The following is a 24,077-nucleotide window of genomic DNA, read 5'->3' on the forward strand; positions in this document are numbered from 1 at the left end:
CTTTGGTTCCACAATTTACCAAAAATGCAGCGTCCTAAAGCCACTGAGCTGCAAGTGGGCGCTAGACATGAGCACGCATTTATTCGAGATGGAGTTGGTTGGATTGTGAATTCACTGCTTGTCGATCTAAGGTTTTCACGGAAGGTGTGCGGGATTGGTGCATTCTCCCTAGCGGGCACGAGACTTCTGTTAATGCTTATAGAGGCCTTAAGGTTCTCTTCTAATTAATGATACAGAGACTGTGGGAATGTAAACGTCAAGCATCTGATAATTGAGGGGTGGAGGGTATTTGTGGTAAGAACTGTGCTGTGTGGGATTGGCTGTTTGGGGTTTTTCTAAGGACAGTGTAAACTGAGTGTACACTCATACGAACTTCGAGGTGTGGCCCCTAATGGTACCTCGGAGGAGGCCAGGTGAGATGGGGTTGTGAGAACAAGTGCTTCGAATCTACCTGGCACTAAAGCAATCTGCGTTTAGAATGCACTGGCGGTGCAATGCTTCTTGTCTGGAGGCCTCCCTATTTCAAGAAGTCTTGGTGGTCACTAGAGCTCGTGACACCGGTCTGTTGGCCCACTGCTCGTGCCGCTTACATTGGCATGCAAAGCTCTGACTGGCAATGATTCCAGGGCAAGTAAGCTTCTGGTGGGTCTGGAGAGCGGCAGGGGAGGCTAAATCACAGCTTACCCTTGATATACTATAGTTGAGCCTATTTATGGAAAGGTGGCTGTTTGTCCAGCGCCTAATGGGCCCTAAAGAAAGCACCAAAGCACCCAGAAGGAATGGTATCAGAAACACAAGAAGATATCGGGTGGTGGGTGTGGCTGCCACAAGATGAGACGAGGAGACCCAACCACTGAGGCTGTTGACAGCATGGTACGACCATATCTCACCGAAGGGCGCTTCAAAGCACTGACGTAACAGAATGGACGACATGAGAGAGGCAAGAGGTAGGCAGGTACCAAATTATGCGACATGGTTGACAAAACTATGCAGCAAGAAAAGGCAGAATGTAGAGTATTTTTTGGTAGCATTACATTATCTTGAAATGTTTACACTTATTAACATTTTCAGAGCAAAGGTTTCACTCAATTAGATTACACCCAAATACAACAATAAGCAACAGAAGGGTGATCACTGACCAGTCCACCTTTACAAACGGCCTTCCACTGCGCTGCAACATATCACCGCGTTTTTAGTAGCCTTTGATCCATTTTAACTAGAAACAAACTATTTATTTTCAAAATCTGCAGATTATGCAGTAGCCGATGGATTGTGTGGTAAATGCGGCATATCTATATTTATGTGGAAAAGGCCCACCCGCAAAATCACCTAATTCCAGTGGCCCTGCTCTTAACCAAGGGGCTCCGTTCCATCATCGATCTAGTCGCCAGAGCATCATCTTGTCCTCTGCCGCATAACTCGGGTAGCCCCGGATAAAAGTCTTGCACAAGATTGGCCGTCGGAGAACAGAAAGACTAACATGCGGCCGACAGACAGCAGCACGTAAAGCCATTTAGAGTATACCTCACACTCTCGGCAGTGGGAGGACAGCTATGACTACCCCCCATCATACCACCTGGGCCCCACATGAGGTCGACCCTGTGGCCAGAAGTTAAATCTACGCAATGAGACTCATGCAGGCTGTGGCTTCAGTGAAGCCCGAGTACTTTTGGGGATGCACACTGAATATTTTGGAGTATCCAGGCACAATATAATGGTTTTCAAGAGACTTCTATACTGAAAATGAAGTAGCCTCGCATAGATCAGAGGGTCTTTGCACATGCGGCAGGTCATTGTGCATTGCGCACGGGACAGCTTTAAATCCACGAAACAACAGAAACGCCTTATAGCTGCAAAGACACAGTACTGCAGCAGTAGACACTGCATAAAACGAGTGGTGCGCGCGAGCACCCCACCTCTCTTTCCTCCTTTCATTTAGTTGCTTCCCCGTGAAATGGATCCATAAACAGAAGAAGCCTGCGAGTGGTGCGCACGTGCACCACAGCGAGACATGTGGTTTCAATTATCCCGCCCGTGTCTCGGCACGATAATTGAAACCACATGACCTTGATGCGCGTAATAGACACCAACAGGCCATGGGCGGAGCAATGCGCCACCTTTAGCCATTTGCGTGCTGTCTTTCATTACAAGACGCACGCAAAGTCCAATAGCATAGCACAAAAGGAAAAGCACGAGCGTGTGCGATTCTTAGGTCGATTTTCAAACCCCCTCTAAGAGGTCTCTTGCTGTGCGAGCACTGCAACGCAGGCGCGAGACCTAAAAAGGGTGATGCAAGCAACCCCGCCAATTACAGGCCGATCAGTTTAATACACAATGCACACATTTTTTTAGATAGACCAGTTTTAAACAAACCGATTGACTGGGCGGACACCAATAAAACCATATCCCCTCTCCAAGCTGACTTTAGGCCAAAGGTCAGCACAATTGACCAGGTTTTTAGATTTTCAATTTTATATTGGAAAACAGTTTTATTCCAACAACAAAAGCTTTATGTGTCTTTTATACATTTAAGAGCTGCATTTGATCTCATCCCACACCCAAAATGATGGCATGTTTTATTAAACTTTGGAGTTCCAGGCAATCTTGATCAGCTTCTAAGCAAAGTGCATGAGAACAACTCTACACAAAAGTTTGCTGGGGCCCTAATGGAGAGCTGACCGAATTGATCCCAATTGACCGTGGGGTGCGCCAAGGATGTGTTCTCGCACCTAAACTGTTTTCTTTATATATGAATGATATTGTTGAAGTTTTAGAAAACTGCAGAAACAACTCCCCTATTTTGAATAATAGGAAGGTACCCATTTGTGTCTTAGCCATTGGGCCTCCAAATTTTAGTCAATAGATTCTTAGGTTTCTGCAGATCAAGGGGCCTGGAATTACATATAAATGAGACCAAATTTATGGTGCTGGGCAAGGAAGTGAAACAAAAACGGTCATTCAAGTTGTCAATGAGTCACTAGAAAGGGTAGACAACTTTGATTATCTAGGGGTGCGACTCATGCAGAATTTAAAGTGGCTGGGTCAATTAAATAAAAGTAGCATTGTAATTGAGTATAGATCAAATGGCATTTTTCGAATGCATAAGCAAACTGTCTCACACATAGTCTGACCAGCTTTGGAGATATATTGAGGTAAGGCCCTAGGTGCCGCGCTCTGTGGGGCCGAAATCTGGGGTTATGTGGATGTCCAGCCCTTGGCACTGCTGAAAATAACTTTACTAGTAAACTGGTTTGTCTTCCATATAGCTCACCCCTTATCCCACTGTTTTTTGAGTTGTGGCTAAAAAAACAAAAACGATGTGGCTGTACTAAAAATACTAGTTTATTGGGTCCGCCTTTGGACCGCACCCGAGCTAGGTGATTATAAGACTCGCTTGCAGAATTACTAAAGATTCCAGGAGCCAGGATGCTTCCCTGGGTAAAATTGGTACGTATATGGATGGGGAAGCTGGGGTTACAATGTTATTTGGCTGATCCTACTAGAATCAACAAAGCGGACATGAATTTACTGAAGGCTAACTATTGGGCGTACATTAATGAAGAATATATAAACAGCAGCTCAAATGGTTTCCTAACCAATGCGTTCCTTTAATACTAAATATACCGTCTCTTGAGCATTATTTAGACTTAACGCCATCTTTTCTAGCCATGAGCCTGTATTGATTTGTTTTGGGAGTCTTCCTTTAAGATCGTTCACTCATAAATGTGGTAAGAAACAGGAGTCTATTTTTTGTCCGATGTGTGGCCATGGCGATGAAAATGAATTCCATTTATTGTTTTTCTGTTCCGACTATTTGAACTCCCGCAGCAAATGGATACGCCCCTTATGTTGTGCTATGGGAATAACTCTATACCAGGTTGCTCTTAGGATTCTAAAAAGTGCTACCTCCCCATTAATTGTATTTGCTGTTAGTACATTTTTAGAGGCAACCTGGTACAAGAGAAGAATAATTGTAAAAGCTGTTGTTTAATGATTTCACATGCTATCTCCGTCATTTCAATTTTTAAAAAATGTTTTATTCTACCTATTTATCTGTATTGCATTTTTAAATCATTGTTCTCCAGTATTAGGGGTGTCTTTCATAGATTTACATGCTTGAATATTCCCCGTCATCGAAGTGGGAGTCCCACGGTACATAAAAATAGCAATAATGCTAATATAACATAAGTGATAACATAATACATAATAAAATAGAGATAATACATACTGTAAAAACCTCTACAATGGTACTTCCATAGGAATACATTATAAAGAGAAAAACTCATTTGTAACATATCAGTGTCATTATGTTAGTCCAAACTGCAGACAATCAGGCTCAAGCACCCTCTAGAACCTTCTCCTCAGGAGCTCAAGCCTTTCAGATTTTCTACCGCACGTCGTGTGAAGGGAGTCTCCCTGAGCTCTGCTCAGTTTTCTTCAAGTTCTATTACTTCAGTTGTTTTTTCTCCAAGATGTCAAGTAAGAAGTCTTTGTTTAGACCTTGCTCTTCCTGTCGGAAGCTACGTTTGTTTGAAAAGGATCCCCACCAAAAGTGTATTTACTGTTTATATCCAGAACACAAGGTGGCTGACTGTAAATTTTGTAGAGCTTTTCCAGCAAAGACTCTCAGAGACAGGGAAGGTCGTCTTCTTCTGTGGTTGAAGCGCCTTCGGGATAAAGAGGAAGTTTTATCAGACGCAGAGAGTTTCCAGTCAGGCTGTTCTACTGTTGCTTCTAAGCGTGGCAGTGTTCAGGAGTTACCTTCTCCTTTTTTGAAGAAGAAAAAGTTGGCCTTGACAGTGGCACAAGTAAAACCTACTGCTCCTGTGGTTTCTGTGTCTACGCCCACGAGACCTGGCTCTCAGGCGTCATTTCCAGCCTCTATAAGTGTTGTTACACTTCTAACACCGCGGTCGTCGACGGGCTCGTCGACGACCACTCCATCGACGAGGTTGGCTGCGGTGTCTTCGTCGACGACTTCAGTGATGACGACGTCTGCTTCCTCATCGTCGACGATTGTTTCGTCGACGTCTTGCACGTCGACGAGAGCTTCAATCTCCACAGTCTCGTCGACGATCCCAATTGTCTCGTCGGCGAAGAAACTGCCGTCGACGAAGAAATCATCGTCGACGTTGAAGATTCCGACGACGAGTTCCACGTCGACCGAAGGTCCCGTCGACGCCGAAAGCTCCGTCGACCAGCTCGTCGACGACTCTCTTACCGTCGACGAAGGCTTCGTCGACGAAGAAGATGACATCCAAGGATTCGTCGACGAAGATACCGTCGACGACGGCACCGTCGACGGCTGAGGCAAAACGCTCGTCGTCGACGACTACCTTTAAGAAGGCACCGTCTCTGACAGCTACATCGTCGACGGCCGCCGTAGGAACAACTGGCTCGTCGACGGCAACCGGCTAAGTCAACGGTAGTTTTGTCTTTACCTTCAGGATCACAACAGGAACACACAGGTTCCACGCCAGGAATGGGTTCTTTCGCCACTATGCCCCTAGTGCCTTTGCCTTCTATGGACAGTTGCAAGGAGTCTACTCTCCAATTACCACCTCCTACTCTCCAGCCACCCTCACCAATGATGGCTACTGACCACGAGACGGAATCTATTGGGGACGATGTCCTTGGTGATGCCCATAGTCCATCGGACTTGATTATTAAATGTCAGGACACGAGTTCTGAGGACGATGAGGAGGAGGACGGTGACCAACAAGAGGAACAATATGTACAAGTTCCGATGGCAACATTTCCGGTATCTTTATTTTCCAACCTCCAGCATATGCTGGACGATTACAATAGAAGATTTCCTCCGACACCTCAGAGTACACCAGGCCATGCTACATCTGAGACACCAGGGCCTACTCACCTTCAGCACTCTTCAGAGCAGGCTGCTCAACCAGAACGGCCCCGTCCTGCTATCCCCACAAATTCGCAACAAGTTGCGGAAGATGAGGCGGAGTCGGACAGAGAGGAAGGGGAAGTACCCCAGGATACTGATGAGGACCAGGACCCAAATATGGCGGAGTTCGATGATTATCGAATGCAGACTCCCTCTCCTCAGCAGGCAGACGCCGGTGATTCACCTCCGGTTGACATCGCTAGCTTCCATGTTTTGATGAATAAAGCGGCGGACCGCTTTAAATTACCGAGAGCTCAGCGACAGGAAGACTGTTTTCTCTATGATTTTAAAAACCAACCATATAAACAAGTCCACACCATACCTATTATCGAATTTGTATGGAAAGAGGGTATAAAGATCATGCACGCTCCTAACTCCTTGCCTGCTCAACTCCCTCGCCTGGAGAAGAAATATAAGGCTCCAGCTGGTTCTCCCGCTTGTTTGCTCTCGCATCCTAAGCCGGATTCAGTGGTAACCCAGGCAGCGCAACGACGATCACGTAACCCTGCAACTCCTATCACTGCTCCACCTGATAGAGAGGGTCGACGTTTGGATGCGATTGGGAAAAAATGTTCATCCATGGCGTCTACATCAGTCCGTGCCGCAAATGCGTTGGCCATTTTAGGTCGTTTCGACCGGCAAATGTGGTCGGATTTTTCTGCGCTAATTTCACTGATACCGGAGGCGTCCAGAGCAGAGGCGCAACAGATCCTTCAAGATGGCATGAGGGCATCAGAAGAAATGATCGACTGTGTGATTGATGTGGCGAGTACTGGTTTTCGTATCCTTGCCAGTGCTGCGGCGCTCCGACGTCAGGGTTGGCTTAAGTCCACATCCTTTCGACAAGAGGTCCAGTCGAAGATACTCGACATGCCATATGACGGTGAGCCTCTCTTCGGCTCTCACATCGATGAGGCACTTGAATCAATAAAGAAAGACACCGATACGGCAAAGTCGCTTGGATCCTTACAATTCAAAAAGCAGCCCTTTCGTGGTGCACGTGGACGAGGCTCGTCTTCAAGCACTTTTCGAGGAGGACAATCACAGTACCGCCAGTACAATCAAGGAAATCAGCGTTACTCCAACCAGCAATCTAATCGTCAGCCACAGTCAAAGCCCTATAGAGGAAAACCTAATTATAGGGGCTCCACCAACAAACGCCAATGACTTTCAGGTTGCGCAAGGAGTTGGAGGGAGAATCTCGCAGTTTTATTCCCAATGGTCTCTGATAACATCGGACCAATGGGTATTAGACATTGTACGCAAGGGTCACGCCTTGGAGTTCACAGAGTTTCCTCCAGATTCTCCTCCATCAGGCCCGCCACCTCCCCATTTCGAGGAATTGCAACATCAAGTTCGTCTTCTAATAGAAAAGGGTGCAGTCGAAGTGGTTCCTATATCTCAGCGAGGGAAAGGTTTCTACTCACGGTTTTTCCTCATTGTCAAGAAGACGGGAGAGTGGCGGCCCATTCTGGATTTAAGAGCACTCAATTTCTTTCTAAAACAACAATCTTTCCGCATGCTGACACTATCGGAAGTCTTGCGACTTCTCTGCAGCGGAGATTTCCTAACAACAATAGACCTGCAAGACGCCTATTTTCATGTGCCAATTCTCCATCAGCATCGCCAATTTCTGAGGTTCAAAGTGGGGCACATGCACTACCAGTTCAAGGTGCTACCTTTTGGCCTACGATCGGCACCTCGTGTCTTCACAAAGGTTTTGGCCCCGGTCATGGCTCATCTGCGTCTTCAGGGAGTGCAAATCTTTCCTTATCTGGACGATTGCCTTCTAAAATCCCCATCCCCTCAACAGCTGGCTCACGACACATGTCTCTGCCTGCAGAACATTCGAGTCACTGGGGTTGACCATCAACATGGAGAAGTCACACCTTGCACCGTTGCAAAGAAGAAACTTCCTGGGAGCGATTCTAGACACGGACCTGTCAAAAGCCTTCATCTCCCAAGAACGACAGCAAAAGATAGTCCGTCTGGTCACCCTCATCCGTTCAAAGCAGTCAGTTTCTGTGCGGACGTTGAAGTCGTTTCTGGGGATGGCATCGTCCTGTATCGCTCTGATCCCGAATTGCAGGTTGCGCACTCGCCCTATACAGGAGGAATTGGACCTGCAATGGCGCCAAGTGTCAGGGTCTTTCAACGACCTAGTACGAGTCTCGTCCCGCATGAAGGACAGTCTGCTTTGGTGGAAACAACCATCCAATCTAGACGAAGGAACTTCGTTTCTAGTCCAGTCTCCGGATCTAACGCTGACCACAGATGCATCCATGGAGGGTTGGGGCGCTCATCTCCTGGACCTTTCAATCAAGGGCAAGTGGACGACGGCACAACGAACCTTGCATATCAACAGGCTGGAGTTGATGGCGATCTTCCTAACGCTCAGATCCTTTTTGCCCGTAGTGCAGGGGGAGTCCGTGCTGGTTCAAACGGACAACACCACCAGCATGCACTACATGAACAAACAGGGCGGCACAAGATCTCAGCCATTGTCTCGGCTAGCTCAAAGGATCTGGGATTGGGCTCTTCGTCATCAAATTTCTTTAACAGCGGTCCATCTGCCGGGGGTATCAAACATCCTAGCGGATTCTCTGAGCAGGTCCACGTCATCCACTCACGAGTGGGAATTACATCAGCCTACTCTGGACATGGTGTTCCGCCGTTGGGGTCATCCCATGATAGACCTTTTTGCAACCCCACTAAATCGGAAGTGCCCCGCCTTTGCGAGCTGGCATCCCCATCCAGAGTCCAGCGGAAATGCCCTTCTCATGGATTGGAGCGGCCTGTTTGCTTATGCATTTCCTCCAATCCCGTTGGTGCCGAGAACGTTGTGGAAGATGCGCAGGCAATCCTGCCACTTGATCCTGATCGCCCCTCGTTGGCCCAGACAGGCTTGGTTCTCCGAACTTCTTCTGTTATCCCTATGCGCTCCCATTCATCTGCATCCACGTCCAGACCTCCTGACGATGGACGAAGGTCAAATTTGACATCCAGACCCAACCACGCTTCAGTTATGGGCATGGAACCTGAATACATCGAATTCGCAAATTTAGATATGCCCCAGGAATGCAGAGACATTCTAGCTTCTGCTAGAGCTCCATCAACCATTAAAGCGTACAAGCTAAAGTGGAAGCGTTTTTGTCATTGGTGCGCTGCATCCGATATCCATCCAGTCAACTCCACTCTGGAGCAACTTTTGCCTTTCTTTTTGAGCCTCGCTCAGTCTGGTCTCTCTCATGCCACCTTGAGAGTCTTTCTAGCAGCTATTTCGCGTTTTCGACACGATGGTTCAACGTCTCTCTGCTCATCCAGAATAACCTGACAGTTCTTTAAAGGTCTCTTCAGGAAGTTTCCTCCTATTAGGCGCCCTCCTCCGGCATGGCACCTCAATGTGGTGTTGTCACAGCTTATGAAGCCTCCTTTTGAGCCAATTCAGAGGATAGACATCAAGTTTCTTACCTGGAAGGTTGCATTGCTTTTGGCCTTAACATCTTCTCGTCGTGTAAGCGATCTTCACGCTTTCACGATCAAGCCTCCGTATTTACAATTTAAACCCGATGGAGTGTCTCTTCGTACCAATCCCTCGTTTTTGCCGAAAGTGCCTACTGATTTCCATTTGAACGAACCTTTCTTCTTGAAGACTTTTTTCCCGGATCCAAGATCACCGGCAGAACAACGACTACATTCTTTAGACATCAAACGTTGTCTAAAGTTTTACATTTCAAGGACTACCCCTTTCCGCAAATCCGATCAACTGTTTGTAGCATATGGAAGGATGCGGAGGGGACACTCAGTGACAAAACAAACAATTGCAAGATGGCTCTCAGCAGCTATATCCTTCTGTCACCAACAAGCTGGCAAGCCTTTACAGTGTTCAGTAAAGGCACATTCGACGAGAGCGATGGCGTCATCCACCGCTTTGTTTGCTGGGGTGCCTCTACACCAGATTTGCCGGGCGGGGACATGGTCAAGCAGGCACACCTTTACCAGACATTACTGTTTGGATTCCATCAACGAAGCGGAAACCGCAGTGGGGCAAGCAGTGCTTCGCCATCTCTTTAAATAAGGTGAGCCTCTGTTCCCTCCTCCTTTTCTTTCTGTGATTGCTATATGCTTTTAAGCTATATGTTTTGCCTTCAACTTTGAGAATCTGTTCGCAATCCCAGTTCTAAGGAGTTACTGCTATCTATTCTATTCAAGCATGTGAATCTATGAAAGACACCCCTAATACTGGAGAAGAACAATTGTTACTTACCTGTAAACAGGTGGTTCTCCAGTATTGGTGTCTTTCATAGATTCACATGCGACCCACCCGTCCTCCCCTCAGAGGCTCTCTTCTCCTCATGCGCTATTATTACTAGTGCTACGAAAATCTGAGGGCTTGAGCTTCTGAGGAGAAGGTTCTAGAGGGTGCTTGAGCCTGATTGGCTGCAGTTTGGACTAACATAATGACACTGATATGTTACAAATGAGTTTTTCTCTTTATAATGTATTCCTATGGAAGTACCATTGTAGAGGTTTTTACAGTATGTATTATCTCTATTTTATTATGTATTATGTTATCACTTATGTTATATTAGCATTATTGCTATTTTTATGTACCGTGGGACTCCCACTTCGACGACGGGGAATATTCAAGCATGTGAATCTATGAAAGACACCAATACTGGAGAACCACCTGTTTACAGGTAAGTAACAATTGTTCATTCATGTGATGAGACTGCTATTGTACTCTTTGCTATGTTACAGTTGTTGACTATAATTGCACTGCTCCCACAACGTGGGCTATTATCTCTTCTTCTCCTTTCCGCTTTTTAAAACAAACACAAAAAAATATATATATATAGATATAAACATTTTTTATAGTTAGGAAAACTTAATTTATTATGTCTATATATAACCAACTTAAGCTATACAACCTAAGAAATTCCAAAGTTATAGTTTTAACTTTAAGTAATAATTTGCACCCCACATAAATTTTCTATAATTCGTGCACCTCTGTGCACAGTGTTCTGAACTCGGTAGCCACACTAAATGAACTATAACTTGCCCCTTTACCGTGGTTTCATAAATGATGTAATTTTAAATGTCATGAGTCCTGTTATGAATGCTATAATTTAACATGGAGTAAGTGATGTAATTTGAAAGGGTATATAAGCAGTGCATGGGGATGGCAAGAGTTATAGTTCATTGAGAGGCTTTCCGACTGACATTCCTGTTTTGACTTCCCACCGCCAAATTACAATGTAGGTGGTCGGAAGTCAAACTGGTCATTCCAGCTGGCTTCCAACATGCTCAAGGAGCCCTTTGGCCAGCCGGAAACTGCAACATATCCCTACGGACTGCGTTTCCGCCATTGGGATTATGATGTTTGTTTCAGACAGGCTTTCCATGTTGGGCTTTCCGACATGGAAAGCCTTTCAGAAAAGGGACTTTGGGGGCCCCTAGCAGGGCCCCCTTCTCCCTGCGACCTCCGGTTGGGAGCCAAGGGGGCACCTATGGTTTCCCCCTTGTAAATCCTTGCACCGCGAGGCATGCACTGTGAGGTGCCTGCCGCACGCTGCAGAGATTTACACAAACTCTCATTTCTCTATGGGAGCTTATGCTGCGGGTGGAAACCACCCACAGCACAAGCACCCATAGCGAAATGGAAGTTTGCAACTGCACAATGCGTGGTCGCATCATATTACGGTGTTCGTAATTAGGGCCTTTGTGTGGTTAGTGAGTTCAAAACACTGTGTTGGAGGTGCACAAGTTATAGTCAGTTTTGGGTGGGGTGCAATAAAAGAAAAACAAGGGGGGAGTCGGGAAGAGTTTACCCCCCACAGCACCACCTACCCCCGTAACGAAAAAAGGGTCTACCCCAATTTAAAAACAAGCATTTACAATGCAACGGTTTCGCTTTTGTAAAAGTTAGAGCTTTTGTCATTGCTCATGACAAATTTTCTTGTATATGTTGTTGTGTAAATCTGATGAGTAAATGGCATCTAATTGATAATGACAATAACTTAATGTTTTTAATTGTGAGTAGTGAAGAGTTGTATTAGAGTTAGTAGTAGAGAGTGAGTATTATAGTTATTTGATGGTAGAGTAGTATAGAGTGAGTATTAGAGAATGAGTAGTAGGGAGTGCTGGAGATGAGAGTAGTAGAGTGAGTATTATAGAGTTATTATAGTTGTAGAGAGTGATTAGTATAGTGTGACAAGAGTATGAGAAAGTGAGTATTAGAGTAAGTAGTAGTGAGTAAAAGTGAGTAGTTATTGTTAGAGAGTGTGCGTACTAGAGGAGTAGAGAGTGGGTCAGAGTATTATATTTAGACATAGAGTAATAAAGTTATTAATAGAGAGTGAGTAGTGATGTGTACAGTAGTGTAGTTATTAGGTATTTTTGTGAATAGTGTAGTGTGAGTACAGAGTAGTTGAGTGAGTAGATAAATTTAGTGAGTTATAGAGTAATAGAGAGTTTTAGAGAGTGAGTATTAAAGTGCGAGTAGTAAAGTTTGAGTAGTTAGTGTATATTAAAGAGTGAGTAGTAAAGAGTGAATATCCGTCAAATATGGAAGATGAGCAAGGATAAGTCGAGGGTGGGAATGGAAGGGGTTCCCTTTGGGGCCCACAGGGTGAAGTAGAAGGGATGCAGACAGTCTCCGGCAATCCTGCAACTGGATGCAGATTGGATTTCCGGGGAGGCATGTAGAGTGACATACAGTGAGTGATGATGCAAGCAGGTTTCAAGCTTACATATCCTAAAATATCCTGTCTTTTCAGGCATACTTCGAGCTTCTGGCTGTCAACTTGAAACAGGCCTCCAGGCTACAAATGATCAGCACAAGAACACAATTTGCTCTCTTAAAGAGTGCCACAAAAATGCAGGCCGCGCTGCTGTTTGCAGAGCGGTGCATGCCCTGTCCTATCCAAGGTGACTGCCAGCACTCACAGCCAATCACAGAGAAAGGTGGATAGCTTCATCCAATCCTTATTTAGAGCACCCTAGTGTGGCGGCAGTAATGTCAAGTGTCCACCAGACATTAAGATCAGGGCTAGCAGACCCGTCTAGTCACATCCTGTGTCAACCATGGATGTGCGTTTTTCACAGACTTTAGGTAGAAGTCCTACAACCCCATGAGCTACCCTGGTAGACGATTTGTTCACGAGGTGACGTCGCGCGCCGGCTCTGTCTTATCTAGAAACAGGCAGGGACAATGGAGTCGATGGACGGTGTGTACAAGCCTGCCGCTGCCGCCATTCTTCTTCGGGTTTTTGGCTTCCCTACTTGTAATTATTTTCATGGTCCATGGTCCGGAGATGAAACACACATTGTCCTCAAAAGGTCGCTATGCAACGCCCACTAATCATTTCTGAGTAATTAGGGAAGAGTTGCCAGCACACTCCCAAATCCCTACGCCCGGGCCATGTGATGGTTTACTAGCGGCAAATAAGGCATTGCAACGCTGACTCATTCACCTGGAACTTTTTATAGCGCCGCGTGCATCGCCCATTTATATGGCACTACAGTGGGGTCAATAATTGGAAAGCGGCTGCTTGTGAATCATTTAAAGTCTAAACCCCTGGATCAAAAAAGATAAGTAGGGGCCTAGCAAGGGTGCAATGCAAGCTGGGAAACACCCCATGCCCTTGTTTGGCAGCAAAAGCAACCACAATTGGGATGCAGAGGACCCCTCTTACCCCTGGACCCCGGTGCCACCACACCTGCTGCACTATTGTCAGTGACGCCCCCATGTTATTACTGATGAGAGGAAGACAGACGAGGAGGTGATGCCAAGCATGTGTTCACAGTCAGGGAAGTTATAAGGTTTTGGGAGCTGGAGGAAGAGGGGGTAGGGCAGAAGGGGCATTATAAATCTGGGCCGCGCTTTTCAGGACCTGCTCTCCTGCAGCCTTATCAATACATTTCTAAAGCAAGCCAGATCTCATTTATTAAAAATGTGGCAGCCAACATAGCGCTATTCCGCAACATACAAAAGTAAGCGCACCAAATGAAAAACACCTTCGGGAGTGTGGCAGCCAACATAGCGCTATTCCGCAACATACAAAAGTAAGCGCACCAAATGAAAAGCACCTTCAGGAGTGTGGCAGCCAACAAAGCGCTATTCCGCAACATACAAAAGTAAGCGCACCAAATGAAAAGCACCTTCGGGAGTGTGTCGTACAGCACGGTCACACCACAGGTCTTGGGGAACGTTTTCAGGCAGAGCTCAGAGCTGGTTGGTAAAGTTAGAATGTAGCATGCCGTAAATGCTGTGGCTGGCTGGACCTTTTCACGGTGTACAGTGAGACGGCATCATAGGTCCGTAACAGAGTTAAACGGGATCTTTAAACGCGGAACTTTCAAGCCAGGCACAAACTACATTGCACCTAATGTCTGCTCACCGCTATTTCAGGCACATATTTTGAGCAGTCGGGGCGGGGCTGGAGGGCAGCGGCTGCGTGTCCTCAGCTCTGGCAGGGCAGGGAGAGGCTGCAGGAGGTTCCTGACGAGTTTGTTGAAGAAAGGAGCATTTGAAGACAGGAGGGGGCTGGGGGGGGGGGCAGCGGGCGAGGGAGAAGGCATCGGACTGGGAGGGGGGTGGAAGGCACGGGGAGAAATTTCCTCGGCCAAAACTGAAACGAGCTTGTTTCAAAGTAAAAGAAACAAGCCAATACGTGAACCCACCCACCCGCCCCAGCTCCTAGAAACAAATGGCGGCCGCAAACATCCTGGGGGAAAAAAAATAAGAAAACACCCACCGCTGCATGACGTTCGCAAAGGGGCGGACCGAGAAAAAACCACCGGAACGCCCACGAATCTGCTCCGATCATTACTGACAGATCTCTCTTCCAATGGCTAGCCTCCATTTATGGAGCTAGCCAATGGAAGAGAGAGGCGGGTGAAAGCCCCGTACTGAAAATCTGAAGATTTCGCCTGCGCGATACTGCTTGCGCAGTAAACGCCAGGCGAAACCTAATAAATGTAAAAAGGGAGGGATTTCTATAGATGGATAGAAAGCAGCTGCAGCTTCTCCACTATGACGGAGGAGCGTCCCCCCCTCAAAAAGCGTCTGGAAAGGAAGAAACAATTACCCTCATTTTATTTCTCCTTCCCTGCCGAGTTTGGGGGCGGGGCCTGGGGATGACTGCACTGAGGAGAGTGGTAGTGCACTCCATTCACTGTGCATGATTGTTTGGCCAGCCATTCCAGGCCAGCTAAACCATCATGCTCAGTGAACCTCTCTCCAAACCCAGTGGCAATGCTGGGGTTGGAGAGAGCAGGCACAGACTTCCAGTCTGTCCTGGAGCCCAATCTGGGGCACTCAGGCCAATCCTGAACCCACCCACCCGCCCCAGCTCCTAGAAACAAATGGCGGCCGCAAACATCCTGGGGAAAAAAAAACAGAAAACACCCACCGCTGCATGACGTTCGCAAAGGGGCGGACCGAGAAAAAATCACCGGAACGCCCACGAATCTGCTCCGATCATTACTGACAGATCTCTCTTCCAATGGCTAGCCTCCATTTATGGAGCTAGCCAATGGAAGAGAGAGGCGGGTGAAAGCCCCGTACTGAAAATCAGAAGATTTCGCCTGCGCGATACTGCTTGCGCAGTAAACGCCAGGCGAAACCTAATAAATGTAAAAAGGGAGGGATTTCTATAGATGGATAGAAAGCAGCTGCAGCTTCTCCACTATGACTGAGGAGCGTCACCCCCTCAAAAAGCGTCTGGAAAGGAAGAAAAAAATTACCCTAATTTTATTTCTCCTTCCCTGTCGAGTTTTGGGGGCGGGGCCTGGGTATGACTGCACTGAGGAGAGTGGTAGTGCACTCCCTTCACTGTGCATGATTGTTTGGCCAGCCATTCCAGGCCAGCTAAACCATCATGCTCAGTGAACCTCTCTCCAAACCCAGTGGCATTGCTGGGGTTGGAGAGAGCAGGCACAGACTTCCAGTCTGTCCTGGAGCCCAATCAGGGGCACTCAGGCCAATCCTGAAGCTGCTCTTACATAAGAGCAGCTTCAGGATTGGCCACAGTGCGTTCTGGGAGCCTGTGCCTGAAGCAACGGAGCAGAGAAGCGTGACGCGGAAGGTGGCTGGATGAAGGTAAAGTTTTTATTTTTCCCCCATCCCTTTGCGACCCGACGCCTGCCAGCCCTGACAGTCGTCCCAAACATGGGCCGCTACTTATAGAAGGAGAAAGAGACCTAACTTACCTGCAAATTAAAGGCAGTCTCGATGTAGTGATACCCATTGTAGTGGACAGTAATGGATCTATTTAGCATGACTAATACAATTTCTATGCTTTTCAAAATATTATTTTCAGGCTGCACCTGACTATTTTGTTGCTGGCTTGGCTCCAATGTTGACTGCGGGGGCCAAGCCAGATCCCTGACTAGGCTTGGCTCTTGCCATCAATTCTCTGCCTTGCTCATCACTATCTCTTCTTCCATATTCAAGGTCTATTAGGTTAGTGTTACTGTGAATGTGATGGGATAAGAAAAGGAGGTACCCCCGGAGGTGCGGAACCTGACCGCGCACTTCTGCTATGGCTTGCTTAACGGCGAGTGGCGATGCATTGGGGTCGCCGCCTGGTTCCGCAGATGGCTGAGTGGATAAACGATGCAGCGAGTTGTCAAGACCAACTAACCGCCTATTGGGAATTGATGCTAGTGAGGTCATGTCCTAAAGATATATAGTCCCCCCTGGAGTTGTACTTGAGTAGGCGAGTTGGGGAGAGAGTGGAGGACACGAGGATAGTGCTCCTGACGTGAGAGTGGCAGATTAACTGTTGTTTCACTAGATTTATAGTGTATCTTGCATTGCCAAGGCTTAAGTTCACTGCTTGTTGCCCCCCCCCAATCCTAGAGTATGATTTAAATCCCTGCTACAGGATCCCCATTTGTTCCAGTACTGCTGCTAGGTGGCTACCCCCCCTTCCCCCCCCCCCCGTTCCCTCCCTCCCTTTTTTTCCTGATTACTTTGGGGAGAGGTATAAGCATTGTACAGCTATTGTGTAAATGCACTGCTGTCATTTTATTTCTTTGTATCTCGAACTAAAACTTTTAAAAAAAACATTAAAAAAATAGGGTGTACTGTTCCAACACTTCGGAAAACCAGGAGCTGGAACACCGGCCCACTCAGAATCAGGTAGAGGACAGTTCCATGTCGTGACTAGGAGGTACCGTACAAGAGGTAACATTGAATAGTAATCAGATAAGTGCTCCTCTGGCAGCACACGAATAAGACAAAAGCAATTGTAGAGGAGCAGGGTCTTGTCAGGGTACGAAGTCGGGTGCAGAATTTTGTGACAGTTCAGGATGGTTTTGCAACCGCCTCCTCTGATTGGTCTCTTCTAGGGTTGGAGATCAAAATGTGTTTGACAAATATGTAATCTCAATTCAGAAGCCACCTTCCTTCAGAACGCCCCCTCCATCTCTTACTGAGCTCAGCACGTGCCAGTCTGATAATCTGTGATAACGAAACAGTACACGTGGAAATGTTTGTCCGATGGCGCTAGGATCTGTTAGTACTTTATTCTAATCTTTTCAATCAAACAATTAATGTGTGTTCTTTGATATAGATGGGTCTGCTGCCAACATGCTGTGAATCAGAAAAACGTGGGTCATTTGCAAAACAAAGTAATGAAACTGTTATTTAATTGACCTGTTGAAATCCCCTTATGATTGGGCGCATGCTCAGTTGTTTAAAGGTTGAGTTGCCACGTGTTGAATGTCCGTATCTTTGCAGCATGCGCATGCGCTGGAGTTGCTGAAAGAGAGGCTGGTGGCGGGAGCCTCTGCACTGGACGTTGGCTCCGGAAGTGGATATTTGACAGCCTGCTTTGCTCGAATGGTAAGCACCCAGAGCATTTCATAATCAAACCTAGAGATCTATCAAAGTGGGTGAAACTACAAGAGCATGTCTGTTTAAATATACAAAGCATATTCCAATTACTTACATAAATTATGTCTTCATAGCAGTCTGTCTCATAAACATAGTAAACCAGAGCAAGACACAGATGGCAATGTCACAGATGGCAAAATTGGAGGGCACACGACCCTCCAATTTTGCTCTTTGCTCTGTCTGGCATTTGCCATAGGACAGTGTGTTAATGTAACGCAGTTGGCAGTAACGACCTACTGCTGCCACTACATTGGAAGGTAAGTATTAAAAGTGTAATTAGTATCAGTAGTTATATACTTGCCTCACATGTAGTGGCAGTTTGATGCTGTTGATACAGTATTATGGCCATGCGATATATTCCATGCGATCATATGGCGACCCAGACCCAGGCCATCGGTAAGGAAGGTGCAGATGCATCTCATTATAGAACAAAAAATGAATAATAATGAAAGTCTGAATTGGGTAGAAACATAGTATGGCCCTATAATGTCTCAAGGTATTCTATCGATATGCTAATTGATGGTTTGTAAATACTGTTGGGTACAGAGCGCAGTCACCCCAAGGTTTATAGCGCTCTAGACATCCGGTCCATAAAGCATGACAACATTCCAGTAGCTGCTGAGTGAGAATCTTGCTTGGCAAGGCCTCACGTATCTTAAGATAGTGCTGTGAGCTGCAAGGGACAAGAGGTGGCAAGTTTCAAACGAGGATGCTTTGAACTGTGAAACATCTACGTGTTATCCTTGTTTTTTGTAACTAGGAACTGACTTGACTACCTGTTGAAGTGTGTTGTAGAACAGAGGAAACATCCAGGTGAATGGGGTAAAAATGAAGATTTAATAAATGAACATTTGTGGAAAGGCTGTTAGTGGGATGTAAATGACCCTCGCAGCTCTGGTGCTACCCAAAGTTCACTTCTCCTTTTGGAAAGAGGCTGCTGTCCTCTCACCGTTTTGAGAGTGACTTCTCGTGGAAAGAACAGGCCCATTTTGCTTAGCACCTTCAGAGAAGATATGCCTCCTGGCCTCTCCTGTTAGTGCTCCGCAATTAATTTATTTTGCTACAATCATGTGGTACAAGAGGGGAGAGTGCCTACTCTGTGCATACAGAAGGTGGCATGAGGTGTGTGTGTGGTGTGCTTCACTGTGTGGGCACAGGAATCTATTTTGGAGGTTTAGTGTGGCTGCACAAAATGTAGGGCATAGGTGAAGATACCCAGGTTCCTTTATTGGAACTACTAGGATGTCTTGATGTTTCTTGAACCTTTCCTCAGACACATGTTTGGTGGTAGGCTGTGATGGCTGTATTTTGTGTCACTTTCGAGCAAGCACTGGAAAATCCTTCTCTTTCCAGGAATGCCACTTTAGTCACGTTGTTGCTGTTAGAAGATCAGGTTGCTTTTTGGTTCCCTTTGTAATTCAGTTTCCAGTTCTGATGCATGGTACTCTCTTCTCGTATCTCCCTGTTCCTTCTGCATTTGGTTGTCAAAAGATGAGGGTGGATAAGTCTGGAACTAAGAAACAAAAAGTCATGATCTGTCCCAAACCACTTCCAGAACGGGCCTTCTGGAAATCACATCCACATGTGGAATATCACATATCCGTTCTTGCACATTCTCAGACACATCTCTTATGAAGAGGACTCTTAGCTATTATAAAAGCCATAGCATGGGGTATGAAAATAGAAACTGTGACAGCTGTTCAGTGAAGACTGGACATCCAGAGAGGACATTGGCTTGTGGAGTCCCTTTTTCTGGTGATTAGAAGCTGTGCACGAGGCTTGGGTCCTAACCTTGCTGAGATAGTTAGTTTTGTCTGTGTGGAAGAGGTCAACTTAACTCTGAGGAAGGGAGCTGTAAGTGTAGACATGCAGGAAGACACCATCTAGAAGAGGATACCACATCTGCGCAGGCAAACAAACTACCATAGGCAGTGCTGTGAGGCCCAATGGGAGGACCAGCTCCACAGGATCCTTGTGGTGACCACCTCTCTCCCTGAGCCCCAGTGTGATTGGTGGGGTTGCTAGAAGAGGTTAAGACGAACTGATGCCCACAGACCAGACTCCAGAGCCTAGAAACATCAACTGAAGACACTATCAACAGAGGAGCAATCTATAAGTGGTATTGTCAGTCTTCTCCATCAGAAAGCTCCCCAGGTCTCTTATGAGAAGATAGGATTGTTACAAGATAACTTTGTGATAAAATCAAGAGGTAATGTCTTATTGCTTATGAAATACCCTCTGTTAAAGTCTGTAGGACATGGGTGGTTTATCATGAAAACGTATTATTAAAACCAACAGGTGGCTCATGTATTGGACAGCCTGTTGTCAAAGCCTATGCGCAGTGACTTATTGATTATCGAAACCTTTTACCAAAACCAATATGGAGATAGTTGTTTATTGTGTAAAGCATACACAACAGTGCTTGTGTAGATTACAATTATTTTTCTTTGTAAAAACTAAGCACTGGCTGGCCATTGGCTCACTACGTTTTCTAGTCGGCACTACTTCCTTTAGACCACTTTGCCTCGCTACACTGAGGGGCAAGTGCTAAAGAAGTGTACCTAGTGCTCAGCTTTGGGTCCAATAGTAAGGCAACCCCAGGATATCAGGGATTAAAAAATACAGTTGTCATAACTGTATCCTAGTCACTCCTGATTGCCATTTGATCCCTAAACCAGTTCTCACAGATGTTTATGACAGTGCCTGCCAATAAAGACACAATAAACAATGCACTTGGCTTTCAATTTCATGACACTCCTCAAAGTGAGCAAGCACAGGTGTTTCATTCCTCATGTAACATATTTATAGAATTTCAAACTCTAAATAACAAACAAAAGATGAACTAATGTGACAGAGAATGCCAGATAGATACTGTTTATTCAATTAAGTTGTGCATAGGCAAACACATTGACAGCTGAGAATTGATGAAATATAGATTTAGTGTGAAACAAACAATGCTGCCATGCAATGTAGATATTAAGCTTCATAGTGCGATATCATGATTTTTTCATGTGCCAGATCATGAAAAAGTCCTAGAGAGAATGCAAATGTGAGCATATACATGTTAGCCATTGTGTGCTTTATTATTTTACTTATCAACGTAAAATATGCAGCGACAGAAACATTCTTCATACCACAGTTTAACAAACTCCTCAATTCACTTTTTCCATTCAATACTAGCATACGTTTTATCAGTTATTTTAGACTGAACTCAAACAAAAACTGCCTTGATGGCTTCCTAACCCAAAGCCCAACATCTTGGTGAAAAAGAAAAGTATCGTAGGTAATCTAAGCAAAGTGGAAATAGACAACCTCCCACTGCCTCTATGGGGTACTCCTTTCCCTTGTTCATCACTTATTTCGCAACTAATTATACTGGATTATTTTCAGCAAGTGTTGTTGCATTAACTATTTGTTTAACATTTATAATGTGCTGCATAAACACTAGTATTCGAATGCTATATGTTTAGCCAACATGAGTATCTCCGCCGGAGCACTGATTCTACTGCACGCTACAGTTCATTTTAGCCAACAGCGAGTGTTTGTTATTTGTCAGCCTACATTGCCCCCATATCATACATGTGATTTTTGGCCTTTTTAACGTCCTTCAAAATATGTAATTGCTGGTTCCATTAACATGAAAATCTTGCTTTCATGTACCATTCACAAACACATTTGTTGGAGAAGGAATGCTTTGGCTTCCCTCTCACCCCACCTTTTCTTTAAGTTCAACAATTCCCTTATTCTCTTTTAGGGATCTTCCCTTAATTCCAGTAAAACAGAAATCTTTCACTTTTGTGATTTATCTGCTTGGTCCTAGCAGGCCCCAATGTATGAAATGTGTGTCCTCTGAATACTACAAGTGACATCATCAGAATTAAAAGTTTCAGCTCTTTCCAATAGATCGAGAATAAGCCCTCTCTTTCTGTTAATATATTTTTGAAAGGAGACCCATAGTGCTGTAGGTAAGCTACTCTTGCTTTATTTTTCAAGGTTTTTAAATTTTTGTCCAGGTAGGAACTGGGAGTGACCACTATCTTAAAATCTGGAAAACACTTACCTTGCGTTCTCTGATTTTATTACCTACTACGTCCACTCCTGTCAGTCTCAAACCAAAATTGGAAAAAGTCTTCCCTGGTCCTATAATCCTTGGTATGGGTTGCCTCCATTTTGCCTTCGATCAATACCATTTTGGCTTACATGTTACCTCAGTTTTCATGAAGGTTATCCAAGAACTCCTTTTTAGGTCTCGTCCTTTACCATTGCGAAGCAATGGGAAATGGGGGAGAATTCAAGTGCTCTATCGGCTAGTGAAACCACTGGCGTTTCTTCACAGTGCATGTGAGGTCACGTGGCCACAAAGCGGGTCACGTGACCACACAAGCACGAGCATCTCCCTAATCCGCCTGCCCCCACCAGGCTCGCATTCCCGCCCCCTCACCAGGCCGCACATCTGCCTGCCACACTTCTCCTCCCCTCGCACGCATTCCGCTGCCCCTCCTTTCTCCCCCCGCACCCCCGCCAGAAGCCTCGCAAAATCACCCCTCCTTTCTCCCCCTGCCCTGCTGCTCCCTTGATCCATTTTGGCTCTCGCCTGCTGATGCGCTTCAGGCCCCTTCGCTGCTAACCTCGCCATTGGTATGCACAGCGCACTCTCTCCCCCCTCCCTCCTCCTCACAGCGCTACACGAAGGTTGGCACCCCGGCTTGTCTTTATCTCTCTGCCCTCTCCTGCTTCACCCCATCATGCTCTCTTACGGCTGTTCTTTCCTCCCTCTCCCTGCCCTGTAGCCCAGCTGCTATCCCCCCCCCCCCGCACGCAGCATTTTTTTTAGACATCCTCGCCTTTCACTTTCCGACATAGCTATTCTTCTTTTCCTTCCGTCCCCACTCTCTGCCTTGCGCTCCTCTCCCTCCCTCGCAATCCGTTGGCACCAAGGCCCTTTCCCCTCATGCTCCTCCTTCCTGTTTCTTCCTGCTGCTCTCCTCTGGCTCGCGCCCCTGCCTTATTTATCAGCATTCCACTGTTCCTCTGCCACACTTCCCTTTTCTTCCGTGCTTCTATATCATTGTTTGTCCTGTTCGTGTCTCTTACTCCCTTCTCCTGTAGTTTCCCTGTTCTCTTTACTCAGTGCTGCTCTACCTCCAAATAACGCCTCTCAGTCGTCTTCTCTCTTGCTTCCCTCCCTCTTCCACCCTATCCAATTGCCAGGGCTCCCGCAGTCTTTTTTGTCTCCTCTCGCTCGCTGTACGTCCCCTCTCCCTCTTCTTGCCTTCTTGCCTTGTTGTGTCACTTCTTCCAATTACAGCGCCCCGCCCTTGGCTCTGCCATTACAGCCCCCATACAGTGTGTGCATGTCGAAGCGAAGGCGGCTCAGCCCGTGACTGTTTTTACTCTCTTCTTCCGCGTCATCTGTCACTCACTCTCTCATCAAGGCTCCCCCATTGTCTCCCTCTCTCTTCTCACTCCCTCTCATTATCCCTCTTTTTATGTGGGGTTCTCAGCTCCCCCTTTACTCTCACCCTCAGAGCCCCCTCCCCCTTTCTCTCCCCGCATTCCTTCACTTCTCTCACCCCCCCTTCCTGTTCTTCCCTCCCCCCCCCCTCCTCCACCAGTCTCCACAGACCCCTGAGTGAGTCCACCCCGTCAGTGGAGTGTGGGAGCCTGTGTCTACCTATGAGCTGTCCTGGGCAGAGGAGGAAAAAGACACGCCTTTCTTTAATCAATGACGCGGCTAAAATTGACTTTGAGGCACATTACATCATTCTCCTGCTACAATTGCATCCACGCGTTAAATTGCAAAACAAAATTGGAGCTATCGGGCGGCTGCAGATTCTCTAGAAGCGCCCGCACCTTATTACTGGACCCACAGATATGTTATAAATAGAACACATACACACGAGCCTTCACAGGTATTGCCCCGAGCGCCCTGAAATCAGACCGAACCCCTCAAGTGCTTCAATAAAAAAAGAAGCTGAATGAATGCGATGTCGAAAACATTTTTGCTCTTTACTTTACTTACTGGTGCTTTTTTTTTTACGGAAGCACAATCTTTTTGTGTGCTTTTTAATATTATTATATTTACTTTAACAATACACATAACCCCTACGCTCTAAAACTGTTATTACTCGTACTGCACTTAGCCCTTACATCCCTTCACTTTAGCCTAGTCACCAATTAAATTTACATACAGCATAGTGTCTGTCTATTTCAAAACTACACTATTTCTATATAGCTACAGCCCTGTTTACTCCGCTTAATTAT

General features: G+C 46.2%; 1 protein-coding gene across 3 annotated transcripts in view; it reads left to right on the plus strand.

Moving 5' to 3' along the window:
• The window catches only part of LOC144781146 (protein-L-isoaspartate(D-aspartate) O-methyltransferase-like), a 274,370-nt gene that overhangs the window by 172,055 nt on the left and 78,238 nt on the right, over positions 1 to 24,077 (plus strand). For all 3 annotated transcript variants that reach the window (XM_078659811.1, XM_078659813.1, XM_078659812.1), the window contains one exon: positions 17,658 to 17,762. In XM_078659811.1, coding sequence (XP_078515937.1) covers positions 17,658 to 17,762 — 105 coding nt within the window. The remainder of the gene's footprint in view (positions 1 to 17,657; positions 17,763 to 24,077) is intronic.

The sequence above is a fragment of the Lissotriton helveticus genome, chromosome 9 (assembly GCF_964261635.1).
Source record: "Lissotriton helveticus chromosome 9, aLisHel1.1, whole genome shotgun sequence".
Classification (NCBI taxonomy): Eukaryota; Metazoa; Chordata; class Amphibia; order Caudata; family Salamandridae; genus Lissotriton; species Lissotriton helveticus.